The 21229-nt window shown below is 42.5% G+C and overlaps 1 protein-coding gene across 2 annotated transcripts in view; it reads left to right on the forward strand.

The window, feature by feature from the left end:
- The window catches only part of pik3cb (phosphatidylinositol-4,5-bisphosphate 3-kinase, catalytic subunit beta), a 55814-nt gene extending 37084 nt beyond the window's left edge, over nucleotides 1–18730 (forward strand). For both annotated transcript variants that reach the window (XM_069695505.1, XM_069695586.1), the window contains exons 7-24: nucleotides 1963–2130; nucleotides 5000–5089; nucleotides 5306–5560; nucleotides 5664–5760; nucleotides 5900–6030; nucleotides 6394–6444; nucleotides 7351–7539; nucleotides 8499–8620; nucleotides 8842–8985; nucleotides 9136–9235; nucleotides 10397–10593; nucleotides 10679–10788; nucleotides 10944–11022; nucleotides 12078–12245; nucleotides 12336–12459; nucleotides 12562–12707; nucleotides 14722–14854; nucleotides 17025–18730. In XM_069695505.1, the coding sequence (XP_069551606.1) occupies nucleotides 1963–2130; nucleotides 5000–5089; nucleotides 5306–5560; nucleotides 5664–5760; nucleotides 5900–6030; nucleotides 6394–6444; nucleotides 7351–7539; nucleotides 8499–8620; nucleotides 8842–8985; nucleotides 9136–9235; nucleotides 10397–10593; nucleotides 10679–10788; nucleotides 10944–11022; nucleotides 12078–12245; nucleotides 12336–12459; nucleotides 12562–12707; nucleotides 14722–14854; nucleotides 17025–17162 (2442 nt within the window). In that variant the 3' untranslated portion in view covers nucleotides 17163–18730. The remainder of the gene's footprint in view (nucleotides 1–1962; nucleotides 2131–4999; nucleotides 5090–5305; nucleotides 5561–5663; nucleotides 5761–5899; nucleotides 6031–6393; nucleotides 6445–7350; nucleotides 7540–8498; nucleotides 8621–8841; nucleotides 8986–9135; nucleotides 9236–10396; nucleotides 10594–10678; nucleotides 10789–10943; nucleotides 11023–12077; nucleotides 12246–12335; nucleotides 12460–12561; nucleotides 12708–14721; nucleotides 14855–17024) is intronic.
- The last annotated feature ends 2499 nt before the right edge of the window (nucleotides 18731–21229 follow it).

The following is a 21229-nucleotide window of genomic DNA, read 5'->3' on the forward strand; positions in this document are numbered from 1 at the left end:
ATATAACAAGAACAAAACACGATATGGGAGATTATTTGCAAGAAAGTCAATACTGTGGCTAAAAGAAAAAGGCGGAAAAAAAAGGCTTAATAATAAAACGTCGGCATATAAAAGAGGAGCGACAGTGGATGAGATCCTCCAACCGATCAGCAGGTCCAGATCTTTCTGTGATGAGCAGGTGACTTTTCATTCAGTGCCTCGCGAGTGCTCGTGAACCTGATGAAGCTCCCTATGAATTCTGCGGGACACATTCAGGACCTGTGACAGCACACCTGAATAACGGGACTGGGTGGGATATCCAGGCAGCTGGAACGACCCAGAGGCAGGAAAATGCTAAGTCGAAAGAAGTTTTTTAATTGCTGGTATTTCATGGCTCCTCCTTGTTATTGGCTGTCAATCATCTTTCAGTTCATTCAATAACTCAGAAATGTCATCGCTGGACAAATGACATGTCTGAATAATATTTCCCTCTGACATCTCAAAAATGTTTCCACGGGTGTAAAACCTCGTTCTCTACGTGTTCTTTCATTTCCTGCGTCTCCTTCTCACCACAATGAGAGCAGCCGTCTCTCCAGATTTGCGCATCAGACTAATATGTTCCTTTGTCGTACTAAAATACACACAATCACTTGTCCTATTTCTGCTTTCAGGTTTAGTAAATGTCATTGCGGGGGATAAATTGTTCTATTTGCATGTTCCTTCCCAGTGTTTTGCACCTTCAAGCCCAATGTTACATATGCACGCAGGCAAACACGCAATATGGACGTGTGTGATAATTGCACATTTGAAAGACACAATCCTCACTGCACGTCGTTAGTAAATCTACTTGGACATTTTTTTTGTGGGTGGTGTGGAGTTTACACCTGATTTTACACGCACAAACCTTTAGTAAATCAGGCCCTTAGTGCGTTATTAGTGTGACTGTTTTATGATACCAGGAAGCAACGTTGGCAGGTGGAACAAGGGAAAGTTAAAACAGTAACGGTAATATTTTTGGTCGAGGAGTGGACGGTGGATTGTATGTTTACACTATGCATGTTTATGATCAACTTGTTTCAGCTGTCTCACATGATTCAGACACTAACCAGCATTAGAACAATGTGTGTGTCAGGTCGACACAAAGTCGCTCGGTCAGGTCGGTCTGGATGCTGGTCCTTTATAGTTACACTCTATAAATGGACTCAGAAAAGTGTGTACATCATTCTCTTTACCCTCCACACATTAAAGCTCTAAAAGGGATTTTTTTTTTTTTTTTTTATATATATATATATATATATATATATATATATGTATATATATATTTTTACATTTTTCAGAACCATCAATCAAAATGGTAAACTTGAAGGATTTTGGTCATCTTGCTTGTACAATTTTCAGTTGTACATGGAAGTAATTGGAATGAGTTGCCATAAACAAGATTTATCACACCGAGAAGCTTAAAAAACGTGAAGGTTTCAACATTCAGAAATATATAACCGCATGATGGACAGATGGGCAACACACTCAAAGCATACAATAAAAGTAGTTGTCATAAGAAGAGCGATACTGTAGTTGTAAAATTTATATTTGGCAGCATAACGTAAACATAGCAAATTTAGTGATTTTATCAGTATATGGATTCAATAAGCCCGATTGTTTTTTCCGTCCAGCTTCAAAAACACTATTGTGTGTAGACCAGAGTAGCTAACTGTGTGCAGCTGAAGTTTGTATGGCTACGTTTGGTGACCTATATGTTGCGTTTTTGAAACGAGGCTTTAAATGAACAATGAAACAGTTTGTGTGCTCGTTAACTTGGAATCTGCTAACAAATTACACATCCATTTGGCTTGTTATGGCTTTATTTATTTCCCTCTGTCTTTAAACCAGTCCCTTAGTTTAGCTGATTTTAGACTTTTTCTCCACTATAAACAGCTTGAATATGCCCATTGCTTAAAACCTGTTTGTTTCCTGTCTTGTGCGCAGTACATCCGCACATGCCTGCAGGTCAAGGAGCCTCCGCACCTCACCCTGGTCCACACCAGCATCGTTACGGCCATGTTTGACAAGGAAATCTCTGCCATCGGCGCTGTGGTTAGCCGCAAGTCCTCCAACCCACCTCTACCGCTACCTCCCAAGAGAAGGGTTCCCACGGTGAGTCCAGGAACCTGTACGGCTGATGAAGGAATGCACGCCGTCACTTCTGTGTTGTGCAGCTTTTGTTTATTCCACATGTTGTTGTCAAAGGAACACTGCTCTGCTAACCGCTACGAGTTCATGTCATCTGATTGTTTTGGATCTTCAGTGATCTTCAAGTTGAAATTGGTTTCGCATACCATTACTGATAACATATGTAAGTTACGCTTACCTACTTGAAAGGTGACTTATTTGACATGACCAGGACCAAACTGAGAGTGTTGGTGCACATGAGGAAATGTTACCTAATATCTGCTCGTGTTTACCGAGTGGCGCTCAAAATAGCCGACGCTCCAGTTTGATTGGTTCACCTGCGGGGAGTGAAGCAGGTGTGGAGGTTTACCAAGTAAACGCGTACTTGGCAGCTGCCACCTGTCTTTTTACGAGGCGGTGTTGCGAGTGTGTCGGAGCAAACCCACAGTGCCCTGCCAGCATTTGCCATGTTGTCAGAAAACATCGGCAGCTCCTCGCTGCTGCCGCCGCCGCTGCCAGGTGCACGTGGACATCACTGCTCGATGTGTGCATCCACTTTTTAAATGTCAGGTTGAATTTAATTGGCTTTCATTAGCGTGTCTCCTGCGGTTTTAATAGGCTGATGCCATGCAGCCTTTTGATACCCTGGTGACGGGTGGTTTGGAAAGTTGATGAATATTACAGGTGTGAGCCATCATGAAACATAATCACATGTACAATTATTTTATAATTTGTTCTCACTGCTCTTCGTGGGTTGATTTAACATTTTCTGTTACTTCATATTTTGTTGTTTTACAGACTGTAGCTTCCATGATAACATCACAATAATATTGATATAGTTTATATGGTTTAAAAATAAAATTCAAACAGTGGTAATGGCAATATTCTGACTTTGTGAAGTCATGAGGAAGTTTCACAAGGCAAGGAAAGTTTATTTGTATAGCACATTTCAACAACAAGGAACTTTAAAGTGCTTCACATTAAACCATTAAAAGCATCAAAACATGAAGCAAAAGAAAAGGACATTTAAAAACAGTGATTAAAACATTAACACCAGAGTAACTTGCACATATCGACAACAAACGTCTGAAAGCGGCTCCGCGGTGGAGGAGTTGGTTCTACAAAGAGGAGCAGCTTCATTAGTGTGGAAGAGGTTCGGTTACAAGAGATCTGATGCTGTGTTTTTACTCATTATTTGAAGGTAAACTTTTTATTCTGAAATATAAAACTTAACACTTATTTATTGCATTTGCATGGTTTCATAATTAAGAAAAGTATTTGATTACTTTTCAGTATTTTGTCATATCGTCGGGATTATAGTTACTGTAGAAGTACCCTAAAATATGGTGATGTTATTTTATATCGCCCAAGGAAGGAGTGTCACAATTATTGTGTATCATGATTTATGATAAATTCAATCCTGCGGTAAAAATGACAGAAACATGTAGAGCTGAGGTTTACAAGAAAAGATGATAATAAAGATCTAGAATACTTTTAAAATAGCATGCCTCTCCAAGTGATATATAGATCTAAAAAAAAACACCTAGTTACCCTCCAATGCCCCAAATACATTCAAATTTAGTCCAGATAGTTGGTGATGGCTGAAACTAATCATTCCTGTCATTCTTGATTAAGCTGCTGATTTTTTTCTTGATTAATCAATTTGTTCTTGAGTCATGAAATGGTCCAAAAATTGTAACAAAAAAGATCAATAACACCACAAACGTAGTACTTTTGTCATCAAAAATGGGGTCATTTTAATTTTCCTGTGATTCTTGTGATCAACTTAGAAATATTTCATACCTTTTTCTTTCCACAACACGCCAAGAACCTCCTCTTCATACCTCTGCCAGCTTCTGTCTAGACTTCTGTGACACCTCGAGTTTTGTGGTAAATATTAACCTGCCCAGATTTTTAAGTGGAATTAAGAATTCCCATCATGTTTCCCTTGTTGTGTTGTCCCTTTTAACAACGACCAATTCATTTTGGAATACTTTATCCCACTTTCTGTTGCCCTGCGTGTCTCAGATCGTCTGATGGTTTTGTTCCAACATCTACGTTTAGACACAAAGATGAATGAGCCACTGGTGTTGGGATTGAATCCCGCAGGCGATATTATGAATAATCTGAGGAAACCAGGGCAATACGGATGTGCTCTTGTTCCTTTTTAAATCACATTTAATTTGCTGATTTGGCTTTATTTTGTAACTTTGATAAAAAGTTGTAACTATTTTTGAGCAGTGCTATAAGATAACCTCTAATAAAAAAAATCAGTAGCAGTGGCCTGGAGGAAGCAGACAGTCATAAACGTGCTGTAGAAGTGTGGGACATCTGTGAAGGGAAGTGAGATTTATTTTCATGAAAGGAAGCTGCTATTGGATTGAAACTCAGCTGATAATTGTTGAAAACAAAATGGGAGAAGAGAACTGAAGGATGGGATGCTTTTGTGATGACACTGTACCGTACACGGAGCTCTTGTTTCTGCCTGCAGACAAATATCTAGCCTCTTATCTGATAAGGGACTATGAATTACAAAGACCGTCGCACTCACATGGGCATTCAAACACACTGAAATAAACATCCAAACATCAGGAAGTGTGCTGGTTAGTCATGTTCATAGTTTCTGTGTGTCATGTGATGCTGTTTGTACTGCTGAGTGCTGACCCACGCAAATCCACTTGGCTTGACATCACAATGACCTGTCTCACCTCCCATATTGTTTGTGTGCATGCGGGGAACTGGTGGGTGTGAAGAAGCAGCGGTTTCGGAGGTACATATTTTTCACTGCACATTCTGCGTATACTGCTCACTCACAGCAAATCTCTCTCTTTCTCCTCTCCCTTCTCCTGTGCAGCAAGTACAGATGTCTGTGTGGGACGTGTCTATCCCATTTAAGATAGTCCTTGTGAAAGGCAGCAAGGTGAATGCAGAGGAGACTGCCAAGGTAAACTCTTGCTTTGTCTATAAAACACTCATTCATGTTCCTGGTGGTTTGTCACTGCACACACGCAGGTTTCAAACTCCACCAATCATGTCATGTCGGGTTTTTTTATGTAGATTTGACAAGGCTGTGATTAAAAGAGTTTCCAAAAAATGATGCTGTATACACACTCTCACACACACACTCACACCCACCCATCAATCCCTCTCACCCACCCAGGTCCAGGTGAGGGCGGGGCTCTTTCACGGCACGGAGCTGCTGTGCAAGCCGGCGGTGAGCAGTGAGAGCAGCGGACGCTCCGACCACACGTGGAAAGACAGCACGCTGGAGTTTGACATCTCCATCAGCGACCTGCCACGCATGACCCGCCTCTGCTTCGCCATCTATGCCGTCATGGACAAAGTCAAGAAGCAGAAGTCCACCAAAAACGCTCCAACAAACAAGTACCAGACCATCCGCAAGGCAGGGAAAGTGGTGAGTGGGATCTGTGCTGTTTAGACTGGGTCATACAAAAATCATAAAAACCTTCAGTTTTCAAACAGATACACGTTGACTAATAATGAATTGTGTGATCCAGCACTACCCCATAGCCTGGGTCAACACCATGGTGTTTGACTACAAAGGGCAGCTCAAGACTGGAGACATCATCCTGCACTGCTGGTCTTCCTTTCCTGGTACACGCACAAACACTCTCATACTTCATGTGTATTTAATAAATAAACTAGGATTAAATGAGCTTCACCAGTGGTTTCCACCATACAGTGAATTCATGCCAACCCAGTGTGTATCCGTGTGTGTATCTGTGTTACCCAGATGAACTTGAAGAGATGCTGAACCCCATAGGAACCATTCAGACCAACCCGTACACCGAGAACGCCACAGCGCTGCACATCCACTTTCCAGAGCACTCATCGCACCCCATCATCTTCCCCCCATTTGACAAGGTCAGACAGCAGTCTATCATTGTCCTCTTACAAACATACCTGTTTGCCTTTTTAATGCCAATAAGCTTAGATCAAGAGGAAACCCTTCACGTCAGCCTTCATGCGTACAAACACGTCAACGCAGACTGTTCATCTGAACATAGAAAGCTGGATGGATCAAGTGTGGCCCCATCCAGACTGACTGCAGTTTAATTTGTCATCGCAGTGGCTTAGTGCTCTTCATAATGATTCGTAGTGATTATGATGAAGTGGTGGCTGTTAGCATGAGAGGATCAGAACGTGCTCTGTGTGCTTAATGCAGTCTGGCAGTAATGTAGGAGTGGAAGTTCACTTCTTTTTTTTTTTCTTTTTCTTTTTCTGCAGATATTGGAAAAAGCTGCCGACATCGCCAGAGCCAGTGTCTCCGTACCCGTCGTGAGTTCACGTGCAGCCGGAGAACACGCTTAAATGATCGCATTTAGTCAAAGTACATCCAAGAGCAGACCGGCTGAAAATAAAGTGGCATAATTGTCACATGTTGGCCTGTAACACATCGGCATGCTGCGTTATTTCTCACTGTTTTACTACTTCACACACACACGCGCACACACACAGACACACACTTTTAACAGACACACACCACAAATATAACCTCTCAAACTGGCACCCATTGCTAGTTTCCTTGGAAACCCATTGTTATCACTTTGGCAGGGTGTCGCAGCAAAAATGTTTAAGTCTCCTTCAAAAGTGCAAAACTAAAAGACTCCAATCAGATTAGTGGTACGTGTTCCTGTCTCAGTGCCCCTCAGCTAAAAACACACTCCTGGGTGTGTTACAGCCAGTTACATAATCCTGTGTTATGTCGAGGGCATGCCTGAACGCAGCCCTTTGATATGAGCTGCATGTGTGTGTGAAACTACAGATTATCACGAAAAGCTGGTGTTTATTTTGTACTGTATATCACCTTGGTGTCCAGCTCTTAACAGCTCGGCTTGTTATTTATCTATAAAAAAAAAAAAAAGAAGCTTGCATATCAGGACCCAGTTTACATTTACATTTGTGGCCCTTTAAATCCTGCTTGTCGCTGTTGAATCAGACAGCACACAACTTGTTTTTAGCAGAGCCAATTCAATAATTGCCCTTGGTTTGAGTTCAAGGCAGTTGGTGAGAAATTCTAGGAAACTTTGATACACTCCTGCCCTCTTGTGGTTCTTTACCGTCAGTGCTGCTCCTCGTCATCATGCATTTCCTGTCATATCCTGCCTCATCTTTTAATTTATCTCTCTTCATCCTCTCCCCATCCCAAGTGACCATTTCTCCCTTCCTCGTCATTCCTCTCAGGGTCGGGGGGGTAAGAAGTTCCACATCGAGCTGAAGGAGATCATGGAGCGCGACCCGCTCTCTCAGCTGTGTGAAAACGAGAAGGATCTGATCTGGACACTACGCCACGACTGTCTGGAGAATTTCCCCCAGTCGCTGCCCAAGCTGCTGCTCTCCGTCAAGTGGAGCAAACATGAAGACATGGCCCAGGTTAGTCAGCGTCTCCACTCTTGCAAGCTTTGAAAACAAACAAGTTGTACTGGGGCTGTGATGTTATCTTTGTAACACCAGTACTTTTATGTTTTTATAATTAAAACCCGCATCTCCAGGTTTGTCTTTGAGCTTTTCATCAAAAATGGGGAGAAAGTGACTCTTTAAGTCGATAATTTAATGTAATTTCAATGATTTCTTTTTCTTTTTTTTAACTGCACACTAGTTTTATTACTTCATACCAATACCATGTTTTTACTGTACTGTGAAACATTTAACTGCAAAAAAAAGTAAGATAAATATTTACATGCATTCACATTGTAGCCATAGCTTGGACATAAAATTCCACGTGATATTATCTCAGTATAGTTTCCGCTCTACCAATTAGTATCAGTTGTGTGTTGGTTAATGTTGCACTTCAGGTAAAAAAGCTGTTATTTTGTTCAGTATTAGCAGAATGGCTTTAACATGCATCTTTGACAACAGACTAGTAAACATTATATAGTGACAGAACTCCACCGTCACCGACAGATTTCACAGAATCAGCCTTTAAAAACATGTCGTTGGATCAAAAAATGTACTTTCCTCTCCTGAAATTAACTTTCTTCTTAAAGTTTAATCCAACCAAAATAAGACGCAGAAGCCAGAACTGTGTTAGAGCTGAAACAAAGACCTGTGACAGACTTTCTACTCGGGAGCTGTTGGAAGCACTTCAGTGCCATACAGAAGTGGAATAAATATAAATATATTTTACACCCAATCGACTTTAATTTATTCACAGAAAATATAATCGTGACCACAGCTATCATTTGTTATTACTGCAGGATTAATCTGCAGCTCTAGTGTGGGTGGTCCCGTGGGTAATCAAACTTTTATAATGAACATTTAATTTGCCAGGCCACACAAGGACTGCATGCGCGTGTAACTGATGAAATATATTGTGTGTGTTTGTGCCTCAGCTCCAGTCAATGCTGCAGATTTGGCCCAAACTGAGTCCCAGAGATGCTCTGGAGCTTCTGGACTTCAACTACCCCGACCAGTACGTCAGAGAGTACGCCGTGCGCTGTCTGCGCGATATGAGGTAAACGCGTGTTTCCACCCACATTTATGGTTTTATTAAATGCAATGACGTTCCATTGCTCCTGCTTCCTTCGGTTCCCTGTGCCTGACATTTGGTAGTGCTGTCTGTTGTCTCTCGGGACATTTTAAATGTCATTATGAAAATGGATCATTTTAGCCAGAAAATAGAAAACATTGTCTCACTCTTCTCTCTCTGTTCCTGTCTCCTCCTCCCTTCAACAGCAATGAGGAACTGTCACAGTACCTTCTACAGTTGGTGCAGGTGTTGCGCTATGAGCCCTACTATGACTGTGCCCTCACTCACTTCCTGCTGGAGCGCGCTCAGGGGAACCGCAAGATCGGACACTTCCTCTTCTGGCACTTACGGTGTGTGTGGCCCTTTAAGTCTCAGTGTACACATGAACATGTGCACACCTGAACAGTTACACATTCAAAAGCAAAGGGAAAGCTAGAAAATGGCAACATTTGACACTTCTTTGAAAACCTTTCTAATCTGTCCACGCTGCCTCTCTACAGGTCAGAGATCCACATGCCAGCTGTGTCGGTCCAGTTTTCCCTCATCCTGGAAGCCTATTGCAGAGGCAGCATCCCTCATATTGAGGTTCTAAAGAAACAGGTAAGCCACACACCCCATCTGTTTTATTTATTGTCTTTTGCACACATGTAATTTCACAAGCAAATTATTAAACAATAAATCAATGCAGGTTCCTACAGCAGATCCCCAACTGGGTACGTTAAGGTCTTGGAAAGTCTTAAGATGTATTGTAGATCAAATTCACTACTATGACAATACAACAACACAAGTCGTCTCAGACTTCACTGTAAAGTCCCTTTTCGGTGTCCGTGCACTGGAGGCTTTTAAGTTTCCACATCACACTTGTTTTGAATTTCACCAGGATTGGATTCCAAACTAATTGTGATGTCACAAATCCTGCTTGTCGGTTTGTCTTTCACGGTTGGATTTTCAGCGAGCTCAGAGAAACTCAGCAGATCATTGTGAAAGCAGGCTTCCAGTTTGAAATTCTGCACATACATCATTCTGCACAGTGAGGCTCAAACTTTATAGGAACAAAAAGAAACACAGTTTTGTGTTGAGGGGGACTTTAGATTTTTTTTTTTTTAAAGTCAAAATAGGTCATTCCTAGAGTGTAAAAACGTGTCTCCTGGCTGCTGTAGGCAGAAGTGCTTGTTGAAAATATTTCTGCGTGTGATTGTAGGTGGTCAGATTGTTGTGACATTCTGTAAGTCCATATTTTAGCAAACCTTTTCATGAGATTTAATCAAATGAATCATTGTAATTTTGGTTCCATCTATCATTTCTCTGCTATTTGTCTGAGGCTAGGTCACACAAACTGATATTTACTTATAGTGAAGATAAAATTATTTAATATAGTTAAATATATGACAAGAATCTTCCTAAGTGGAAGTTGCAGCATCCTTGCAGAAGAGCGCTGGCCTATTGTTAAACCCGACACGACTGGATTTATGGTATTTTTGGCCCTTCGCAGCAAAAACAGTGTCCCCCATCCTGCCCTCTGACCTTTGACCTCTGCGGAGTTGGTTTTGACAGTCAGTCGTTGGGACGCTTCCTTCCACTTCCTCATCATTTATTTGCCACTTTCCTGTTTTGAAGCACGTACACACTTGATGGGATCACAATGCTGCTGTTTAAGCAGAATGAGTTTAGTGTTCAGTAAAAGGAATGCATCACTTGTTGGCTGGTTTCTTTTAAACAAACAGTAAAATATTGTTGTGTTGTTTTTTTTTTCTCTCCCAGGTGGAAGCCCTGAGTAAACTGAAGTCTGTCAATGAGCTCATTAAACTGGGAACCATCAAGAACGCTCGGAGTAAAACCAAGGAGGCCATGTTGACCAAGGAGGCCATGATGACATGTCTGAGACAGAGCGGCTACTCGGAGACTCTGTCCGACCTGCACTCTCCTCTCAACCCCAACGTCCTGCTGTCCGGCATCAAGTAAGACCACACGATTATTTATATGAGAATCTTCTGACGGGAAGCTTAAAGCTTCAAGTTTCATCCCTCTCACTTTTCCCGTCAGTGTGGAGAAGTGTCGGTACATGGACTCTAAGATGAAGCCACTCTGGATCGTTTACAACAACAAGCTGCTGGGCGGAGACACGCTGGGGATCATCTTCAAGAATGGAGACGGTAGGAGTCAGAGAGGGAGGATGTGAAAGGAAGAGGAGGGTGGGGTTGAGAAACGTTTAAGTTCACAATGCAATGCAATGTTCTTTCCTTTTAACTATATTAATATTTCCATCTCGCGTCTTTTCTTGTTCTCGTCTTTCGCTTTCATTCCCTAGACTTAAGGCAAGACATGCTGACCCTACAGATCTTGAGGTTAATGGATCTTCTGTGGAAGGAGGCCAATCTCGACCTCAGGTGACTATTTCTGTGCCTCCCATCTGTGTGTTCTCCAGTGTGGATGCTTGTTAAACTGACAGACATGTCAGGCGTGTTTGTTCCTGCTCCCTGTGGGGAAGGGGAAGCTCCGGTGGGGTGCAGCAGAGGAGGGGAGAAACGTTAATTACCCCGTGCTAAGTTTGACCTCCAAGCCCCCCTCCACCCCCACCCCCCCAACACACACACACGCACACACACACTTTTTATATATATTTTTTTTAAACACCCTTTGGATGTCTATCCCTACACACTCGCGTACGTACAGACAGAATATCTGCATTGCAACTTAATCAAATCCACACTTTTCGCACGTTGACAGACCCTCTTTCTCCCACCGTCGGTGCCGACACATCTGGAGCCGAGCAGCGGAGGGGGCTGTTTTGACAGTTGAGCTTGCAGACGGTGCTTCAGATTACAGCGACATGGGTTCACAGTTCGAACACAGTGATGGGACAATGTAACCTAATCACTCTGATATGGTGTATTTTACTGCATGTAACCTTTATCAGCTGACTGCTTTTCTCAGTTACTTAAACTCGGCGCCCTTTAAGTCGAGTAAGAAGCGCCGCCGAGGCATTTGGTCTCCATTAAAGTTCTGTCAAGCTGCAAATGGAGGCTAAAAACTGAGTGTGCTTAAAGCGCCGGGTCACGGCTGTCAGATGTGTGAGACCACGACCTTACATTGTAACGAGGTATGCGGAGGAGGATTTGTTCAGGTCACACTACTCGGCATCCCTCAAAATAAAGACCTGCTGCCATCATGTGGAAAGAAAGAATGAGGAGGAAAACGTGACATCATCTGTCTGGTCTGCGTGACATCACTTTAACGCCTCGTGTTACTCACGCCGAGTTCCTTCCATCTGAAAATCGGGCTGCTCTGGTGTTAACAGAGCAGTCTGTGTGAAATATCGTATTAATCCCGTCGGTGTGAAGAATAATTTCCACGCTTACTGATTTTAAAAGTGTCAATTCTCCTTTGGAAATGTCAATATTAGAAATTGGAAAAAAAAAAAAAAATCTTCTTTCTCATGCAGAATTGTACCATACGGTTGCCTAGCAACGGGTGACCGGGCAGGGCTGATTGAGGTGGTCTCGTCGGCAGACACGATTGCAAACATCCAGCTGACCAGCAGCAACGTCGCAGCCGCGGCAGCGTTCAACAAGGACGCTCTGCTCAACTGGCTCAAAGAGAGGAACTCTGGGTAAGATGGCTCCCGGTGGTTCGATGAGTCGTCGTCAACGTGACGGCGCGGTGCAGTGAAAACCTGTTTGTGTGTGTTGTGGGTTTGCAGCGATGCCCTCGATCGGGCCATCGAGGAGTTCACTCTGTCGTGCGCAGGCTACTGTGTAGCCACTTACGTCCTCGGCATCGGAGACCGGCACAGTGACAACATCATGGTCCGCAGCACTGGACAGGTCGGACAAACATTATATGTAGAAATGTTCCAGCCTCTGTTTGGGTTTTCTGTTTGCGCGGTGATCACGGATTCGTTTGGTTTTTTTTTCCTCTTCTCTTAGCTGTTCCACATAGACTTCGGTCACATCCTGGGCAACTTCAAGTCCAAGTTTGGCATCAAGAGGGAGCGTGTACCGTTTATCCTCACACACGACTTCATCCACGTCATACAGCAGGGCAAGACGGGATACACCGAAAAATTTGGCAGGTCTGTCTTACTTTGTTTTTTTTATCCTCAACCTCTATATCCTGCTGGAGTCTCATGATATTTTTTTTTAAGGTATAGCCAAATGAAGCCCTCTACTGGCCTTCAGAGCTGTTTTGTTGATTCTACACAGTTGATTGTGTTTCTATTAGAGGACCTGTAAGTCAAATTACTATTGAGTCGTCCAATTAGACCGATCAATTTCTGCATTACAAGATTACATTATCTTTGTGTCTGTGAGACGACTATAAAGGGGTCTGTTGACGACTTAACAGCAAACCAGAATAAGAAAATGATAATATGATGAGAAAGCGCTGTCCGCCAGCATCTCTGGTATTGAGATGAGCATTAGTTAGCACTGCCTTCTAAACAGAAACAAGGTGAGCTTTATTTTCACTGTTCTACTTGGCCATATAGCATAAAAGACCTGAATGAACTTTTTTAATTCATGTCATAGAAAAGAAAATGACAGTCTAAGACGCAAAAGGTTTTTCCATTTTTTTGTTGTTGTTTTTTTTGTTTTTGTTGCAGAACATAAACACAACTTGACTTAAAGGCTAAAAGGGGATAAATAGGGAATGATGCTGGGCTGTCAGGGAATTGAACAGAAACGAGAGGCACGTGTATGGACATGCAGGATCACGTTAACACACAACAGCTGCTGTAAGATTGTCGGTGCAGTACCGTCTCCCACCAGCAGGCGGCAGTAGAGACTGAACCACTGATGAACATGTCGGAGAACTGTTCTCAGCTGAAGTACAGTAACTGAGTATTTAAGTAAAATCACACATGGCTTACCTGAAGAAGGGCATGTGTGACTGTCACAGACACAGTTGTTTGAACTCTGAATTTAAGAAAGAAAATGTAAAACATAACATTGTCTTACAGGTTGTTTAGAAACAGTGAAGTGCTGAGCTGTTGAATCTGTTTAATTTATGTTTATCCATAAATTAAATGGTGGTTGTCGGTGACTTTAAACAAAGTAGATCCTTGAGAACAACCCTGTGCACTGCTGGAGCTGCCTCAAGGGAAAAATATACATAATGAAATCAAAAATATGACGCATAATTCTGATCAACTGACTTTATTCTACAAACATAAATTATTATACGCCGATAAAGACGGCTAAGCTCAGATATAATTTCAGATCTCTGTTGTTGACACCGGACTGAGATGGATGATGGTGCATGCGCTGGTGTGGCACGCAAAGGCTTCATGAAGCACCGCTGCCATCCGTCCGTTGTTTACCCAGGACAGATGTGTGATGGAACAAGCAGACTAATCATTCAGTGACAGTAGAAATACCCGAGTGGTACAGTAAACTGTTACGTCCTACATTCATGACTGGACCAAAGGAGACAAAACATCTACAAACAACATCTACTAGCTCCTATAGATCAGGAAATGAAGCGTGGCTAAGAAGTGGTTTTGTTGTTATTGTCCAAGCCGTGCCACTCTGAAGTCGAGATGGCAGAGACGTCTGGGTTGTTGATCTTCGAGTTGTCCCCTGCTTGTGTAATACTCGGTGTCCTCATGTGGACATGCAAGGTAGCTAGAATAATCAGCGGCTCAGCTTCAGGGCAGGGTGTCGGTGAAGAGCAGCCCGAAGGTGCTATCAAAGGGTTCATACTGAGCTACCGCTACTTTTTGAAGTGGGAACTACAGTGAAATGACTCAACTTCATTAAACGTTATCGTGTAGTATTGTTTATTAAAAAAAAAGATGATGTAACCTTCCTCACCTGAATCCAATGGATGTGTCAAATCTTTCTTTCAGCTGTCGGTAGTCATTAATGAGCTTTGGCAGAAAATTAAAATTCTTCCATTCAATACAAAGCTCCTCTCCCACTGAGGACAGACTGTACATACTGGAGATGCTGGCATTATTTTTGTTGGATGTTGTTTACTTTCCATGAAGGGACGCACTGCGAGTGGACGTCATGACAATCATTGTTGACACACTAGTGTTTCTGACAATAATTACCGACTGCGTTTGTGTCTCTTTGGTTTTCTCGCAGTTTCCGTCAATACTGTGAGGAGGCCTATTTAATCTTGAGGAAGAACGGCAACCTCTTCATCACCCTGTTCGCCCTCATGCTGACTGCTGGACTGCCCGAGCTCACCTCCGTCAAAGACATCCAGTACTTAAAGGTAATATCAACGTAGACATTTGGGAGGGTGAAGCAAAAAGTGTAGTTCTACTATTGTGTGTGTGTAGTGTAATAATATGTTGTAATAGTTGTTCAGGGCTGCACTTCAAAAAGATACACAAACTTGTGTCAGTCCTCATGTGATTACAGCTCGACTTATGGATAAAGCTGTCTTCTTCAGAGAGTTCACTCAGGAGGATTTTTTTACAGATTCACTAAAATAATATTTATCTAGCTACTCATCATTTTTTTCTTTGTTTTAAAAGAGGATTTCTGTGGCTGCTGCAGATACCAATGTTAGGGACCAAAGAAATTCTCACATCAATAAATCTACCAATATTTTTTAATTATTTAAAAAGTCACACGGAGAACAACCAAGCACGTTTTTCTGCTCAGTGCACAACACTGAACACGGACCAGAGGAAGCAAAGCACAGAGCTGAAGGTCAGAAATATAATTATAGACAAACATGTTAAAGGTAAAGGCTAGAAAACCATCTCCAAGCAGCTTTGTGTTCCTGTGACTACAGTTGCAAATTTAATCAACTAGTTCAAGGTCCATGTGACTGTAGTCGAACTGTGTCCACTGGAGGAAAATGGACCCCAGATTGGACAGAAGGTGTAAATAGACAAAATTCTGATACAAGCTGAACTCCAAGGTCAAGATGCATCGGTGTCTGATTGACGCATGCTGCAATTCTGAGCACAGTGAGCTCCACAGCAGATGATACCACTGTTGAAATGAAAAATTAAAAAAAAAAATAATAATAATAAGAAAACGGACCAGAATTTCCTAAAAAATAACGAGCCATAATGCTTCTGGGAAAACTTCCTTTCGACAGATGAAACAAATTTGTAGCTTCTTGGTGAGTCACATCAGCTCTGTGTTCACAGAATAAAAGATGAATTTTCAAACAAAAGAACAGCATACCTGCTGTGAAACACGGAGGAGGTTCGGTTCGGTTTTAGGGCTGCTTTGCTGCATCTGTCATTGAATCTGTGCAGCGCACAATGAAATCTCAAGATCGTCAAGGCAATCTGGAGCGAAAGGTGCTGCCCAGTGTTGGAAAGCTCCGTCTCAGTCGCTGGTCACGGCTCCTTCGACAGGATAATGAACCCAAAACACACAATGGATAAGAACAAAACATTTGGATCATTCTGAAGTGGCCTTTTACAAGTCCTGATTTATGGAAAGAGCTGAAACGTGCAGAGTGAAGAAGGCACCCTTCAAACCTGAGGCAGCTGGAGTCGGTCAAACTATGTCTCACTGAGAGCTACAGAAGTCATATCATCTGTTGCCTCTGAAGGTTGTGCAACACAATATTGGGTGAAAGGTCCCATCATATTGATGCATGCCATTTTTATTTATTTAAAATCTTCTTTTCATTTGAAAATCAAAAGTCCGTTTGTTTTTTTTTTGTTGTTGTTGTTTTTTAACAGACAATAACGGTCTGTAAGTTTCAAGTTCTTGGAGAGAAAATGTGGGGTTCTTTTTTGTGGAAGAGTACCAACAAAGTCCTCCACGGCTGTAAATCGATGACGGACCAAACTCAGCCGATCCTAAATCCACTTGGAAAAATCTAAGTTTCTTTTCCTTTTAGAATCCAGCGATGGTTGTGGGTGCAAACAAAAGCTAACCATGACTCCTCTACCTCAGTACCTTGTTTGGACAATCTGTTAATTCGTCACAAAGTAAAGTCATGTGTGGGTGACTTGTTTGTCAGATTCTGATGTGAAATTTCTCTTTTTAAACAACAAACCTTATTGTTAACATTCCCTAAATAGATATTTAGTGGGTTGAATAGCCTTGTTGATCCAGCTTTTCATCACTCAGCGGTGACACACTTGAGTTGATGCAGATGTCATATTCTGCCGCTAAAATTGTCTCGCACACGACCAATATACTAAATAATGTCTGGAAGTGATGTGGACATAATAATCAGCACATGCAAATACAAATTGTCTGTAACGGTGTAAATATAATGAAGTTTTCTTCAACCATGTGGAACATGTCCGAGTATCAGCATGTAGGTCGAGAGATGCTGTAGAGACACATTAAGAATGTCTTGTGGTTATTTTAGGTTTTATATCTGTCCGTGTTATCAGCTTCCTCATTCCTTCTCCTCCCTCGTAACTCACTCATCTCGTCTCTCCCGCTCCTCCCCCCTTCAGGACTCTCTGGCTCTGGGTAAAACAGACGATGAAGCGCTGAAGCAGTTCCGCCAGAAGTTCGACGAAGCCCTGAGAGAGAGCTGGACGACCAAAGTCAACTGGATGGCCCACAATGTGGTTAAAGACAACCGCTCCTAGAGCAGCTGCAACCCCTCAGAGGCTTCGGGGGCCGAGGGGTCACAGTGAGGGAATGTGGGAGTGTGTGAGAGGGGCGAGATGTGCCAAGGAGACGGGGCGCCAGCCGCCTTGATTTTAAAAAAGGGAATCTAGCAGATATCGGACACGTAAGCAGATTCACCTCCAAGTACTGTACATACAGAGTAAACCTATGCGGCACCTTTACTTCCTGTTTCCCCCCTCGCCTGGCATCGATCCGGCACAGTGCCTCCTCGTGGTGTCTTGACATTTCTGTGGAATCGTGGTGGGCACCGTCGTTGCAAGTTTTGCACTGGCCCACCAGCTGATGGAGCACAGAGCCAAAGGAAGGGAAGTGAAGCCCCCACTCTGCCCACACTACGTCCTCAGAGATGAACTGTCCGTACGGAGCGGGACACACTTGAAACACGGCTGGAATGGACTCTGAAGGGAGCGCATACTTTGACTACGCCCATGAACTGTTTGAAGCAGGGTGGAGATAACAGACGGGGTGTGGAGACGGCAGAACGGAAAAGACAAGAAAGTCATCTGACCCCCACGTCTTAAAACAATGCACCACAGGAAGTGCATCTTAACACTCGCTGTCTCAAAGTGTGCCTCAAAACTGCTGCAAAGATTGTATCGTTCATGAGGTTTTCTTTTTCGCAATTTAAGAATTTATCAAGAGACGTCGATGTGCCAGACTACTTCACTTCCACAAAGAAAACTTGTGAGGGAAATAGCATTGAAAGAAGAGAAGACGACGCTCTGAGCCTTTTGGTCCACTGTTTGAATCTCAGTTCATTTGGACCCTTGAACACTGGAATGTTTTTAGAGAGACACATGAGAAATCTTAAATCGTCTTTTAATAAACTAAACTCTTTATTTTTGTTTCTTTTATTTGGAGTTGACAATGTGCATTGTTTCTTTAAGCATTATCAAATCGAAAGCATTACTGGACAGAGTGTCATCGCCTCCGAGTTACCACTACCCCACTTGTCATCCTTTTTTAAAGCGCCACTCAACGCAACCGTGACAACAACAAAAGAAAAACTCACCGAGAAATAACTGATGCTTTTAACACGTTAGGACCAATACAAAAAGCAAAAGTTTAATAATTTTATTGTTTGTACTGTGTTTTTAATGATCTGTTCCCAAATTGAATGTGCAAATATGTGCCGCTCTCTTTTTAAGTGTATTTGTTTGTATACAAGCAAGTGTGGGCGGAGTCTGGGGGCCGAGTGGGTGGGATTTATCAGTAGGGACATTACACTGCGATGTAAAGCTACTTCCTCGTTTCGACATACGGTGCTCGACCAGCATCTGCATCCGTGTTTGATTTTCGTGCAATATCCGAGTATATGAACCATATCTTATCATGTAAAAACCTTAGGCCCAGTCCTAAGCCTATAACGGTCTCGTCTGCTGGTTTGTGTGATGCAGCTGTATTTCGCACCACTGGCCTTCAGAAGTCTCAGACACTGGATATTGTCAAATGTACAGGCTTTTATTGTTTTGCTGGTTTTTGTTTTCATAGGAGTTTTATTAAAGTTATTTTCCACCGCGCTGAATTTCCGCCTCTGCTCTGTATTCTTGTTCTGCTGTGGATGTGGATTGTGCGACTGTGCACCCACTCAGGGCACCACCATGGGACGACTTTATTGACTTCCAGACAACAAATATACTCAGACCTATTTCTACCTGCTATATTTGCAAGAGAATATGTGAAAAAAAAAAAAAATGCTTTTTGGCAAATGGAAGTCAAAGCAGTACGTACAGTATAGTATAGTACAGACACGCCGGATGTGGCTCCGCGCAACATCTTTCTGTTTTACTCAAAATGCAGCTTTGCTGTGGTGCGCTCCATTTGTGCGAAACACAAACCTTTTGATTTCCCCTTTAAGGATCAGATTGTACAGGCAGAAGAGTTGGAAATGACTCATATCTGGGCTCAGATCACAACATTACATGTAATCAAATTTAAAAGACCTGAGGTAACTTTACTTTTCATTTAAAGTCAGAAGAGCTTCATCCATTTAGTCAGTTATTTCAGGTCCCATGGTGTTAGTTAGCCTGTAGTTCAGTGAGGATGTCCTGGACGACAGAGGAGACTTGGTCAGAAGATGGTAGTGTGCAAATTGTTAATTTGTGTAACGCCAGAGAGTGTGTGTGGGGGGGGGGGGGGGGCTGGCTGGCTGTGTCTTTTATGTGTGTCAGCATTGCATCTTTTGACCCATCTCTACACTACAATCAGAGGATGATAAGGAGATCTTTGTAAATACCACCCTGCTCATCATGGAGTTCCTTTGTGTGTGGGCTTGTTATCGTCAGAATTGCACAAAAGTGTCTTTTATTGATGTTTATTTCTCTGTCTGTCAGAGCTACAGACATTGCTCAGTGTGAATCATTCACTGTAAGACTGTTGCTCTTCACTGAAGTTACATAATACAGTAACCTGGCTTGTTCATAGGGAGCGAGGACACGGTGGCAGATGCCCTGTTTACAGGGTGTATCTATAAGATATGAAATACCAACTACAAATGATCTGAAAGTAAGACAACATAATTCAATGGGTATGTAGAGTCAATTAAAAACGTATTCAGGATCTTCTTCCGCAGTCTTCTCGGGTTCGTCTCTACAGGCTTGGCACGCCAGGATTTGGGAAATGTATCTCATTCTTGCTAGCAGATCCTGTCAAACTCCGTCAGATTGTCTGGGAAGCGTCTGGTAGATGCACTTCAGGGTTTAAGACTAAGCTTTGGCTGTGCCACTCAAAGACGGTCAGACTTGTCATGAGGCCACTTCAGCATTGTCTCTGCTGCTGCATTCATCCTTCCCTCTGTTCTGGCAAGTCTCTCATTCTCTGCTACTGAAAGGAACCCTGTACCATGATGCTGCCACCTCCGTGCTTCACTGTAGGGATGGTGTTAGCGGATGATGAGCAGTGCTGAGTGTTTCAGACCTTTGTCCTGATCGGTGCCTCACCACAGGTATAATGGGGGTCTTCAGAGGAAATCTTTGGACTTCATGGCTTTCTGACATGCAGGATCCTACATAGAGGATCAGTACGGGCCTTTCTAAACCATGTCCTGTCAATTCAGTTTGCCACAGGTGGATTACAATTAAGTTCTAGACACATCAAAAGGATTATTATTAAAGCAAACAAGATACATCTGAGACACAAGTCAGAGTGCAACAGGCTTGGAATACTTTTGTGAATGGGAAATGTTGACAGTTAATGGTTTATAATAATTTTGCTAAAAAAATAATTCTAGATTACTGAGTGCAGACTGCTGGGAAGAAACTAGAATTTAAAGTGTGCAAAAAGTGAAAGGATCTAAATACTCTGTATTTGCATCTCTGATGATTTCCTGATCTGTTACCCTCTCGGCACTAATCCTTTGTCCACTGACATCACTGTATTAAACTGATGGTTGCATCCAACAAGAGCTCAAAGAGAGAGCACTCAAGAAGCCCTCCCACTAGTTTCCACTTCCCCAATCTTGGTTTATGCATAATGGATGCTGGCCTTTCTGAAGCTTCATGCTGTGTCTGAAATAAAAATGGTCTTTTTATATGAAAAGGACCACACCTACACTCCCCCCATGAAATATTGATTTCTATTGTTAGTGTCAGCTACATTTTTACTCTGAGGAGAGGGATGATGGAAATGAATAAGATCCCTCAGTAGAAGAATTCATGCTCAAGGAGTTAATTTTGGGACTTGTATTCAAAAGAATGTAAAAATTGGAAGTAATTTTGACAGTTCTCAAGCAAGTAATTTTTCATTTTAGGATTTTTCTTATTCTTATTCACAGTCCAGAAATGTTGTTGTGTACTTTTTTGTTCAGGCTTATGAGAGGTGGATCAAAAATCAGCAGACATTTAGACCCTCATCTGAGATAAACGCCAGACACACTGGATCCTACATTTCCCATGATGCCACTGGATAGTGATTTCATTCAACCCCGCCCCCTTCCTCCACCCTCCATCACCTCCTTCCTGCAAAATAAATCTTTAAGTCCCCAAACTTCCAATAGGCATTCTTATAATAATCAACCAGTGCATTA

This window comes from Brachyistius frenatus, unplaced genomic scaffold (genome assembly GCF_029030835.1).
Source record: "Brachyistius frenatus isolate BFR_SWC_R1_liver_20210118 unplaced genomic scaffold, ASM2903083v1 Contig_1, whole genome shotgun sequence".
NCBI lineage: Eukaryota > Metazoa > Chordata > Actinopteri > Embiotocidae > Brachyistius > Brachyistius frenatus.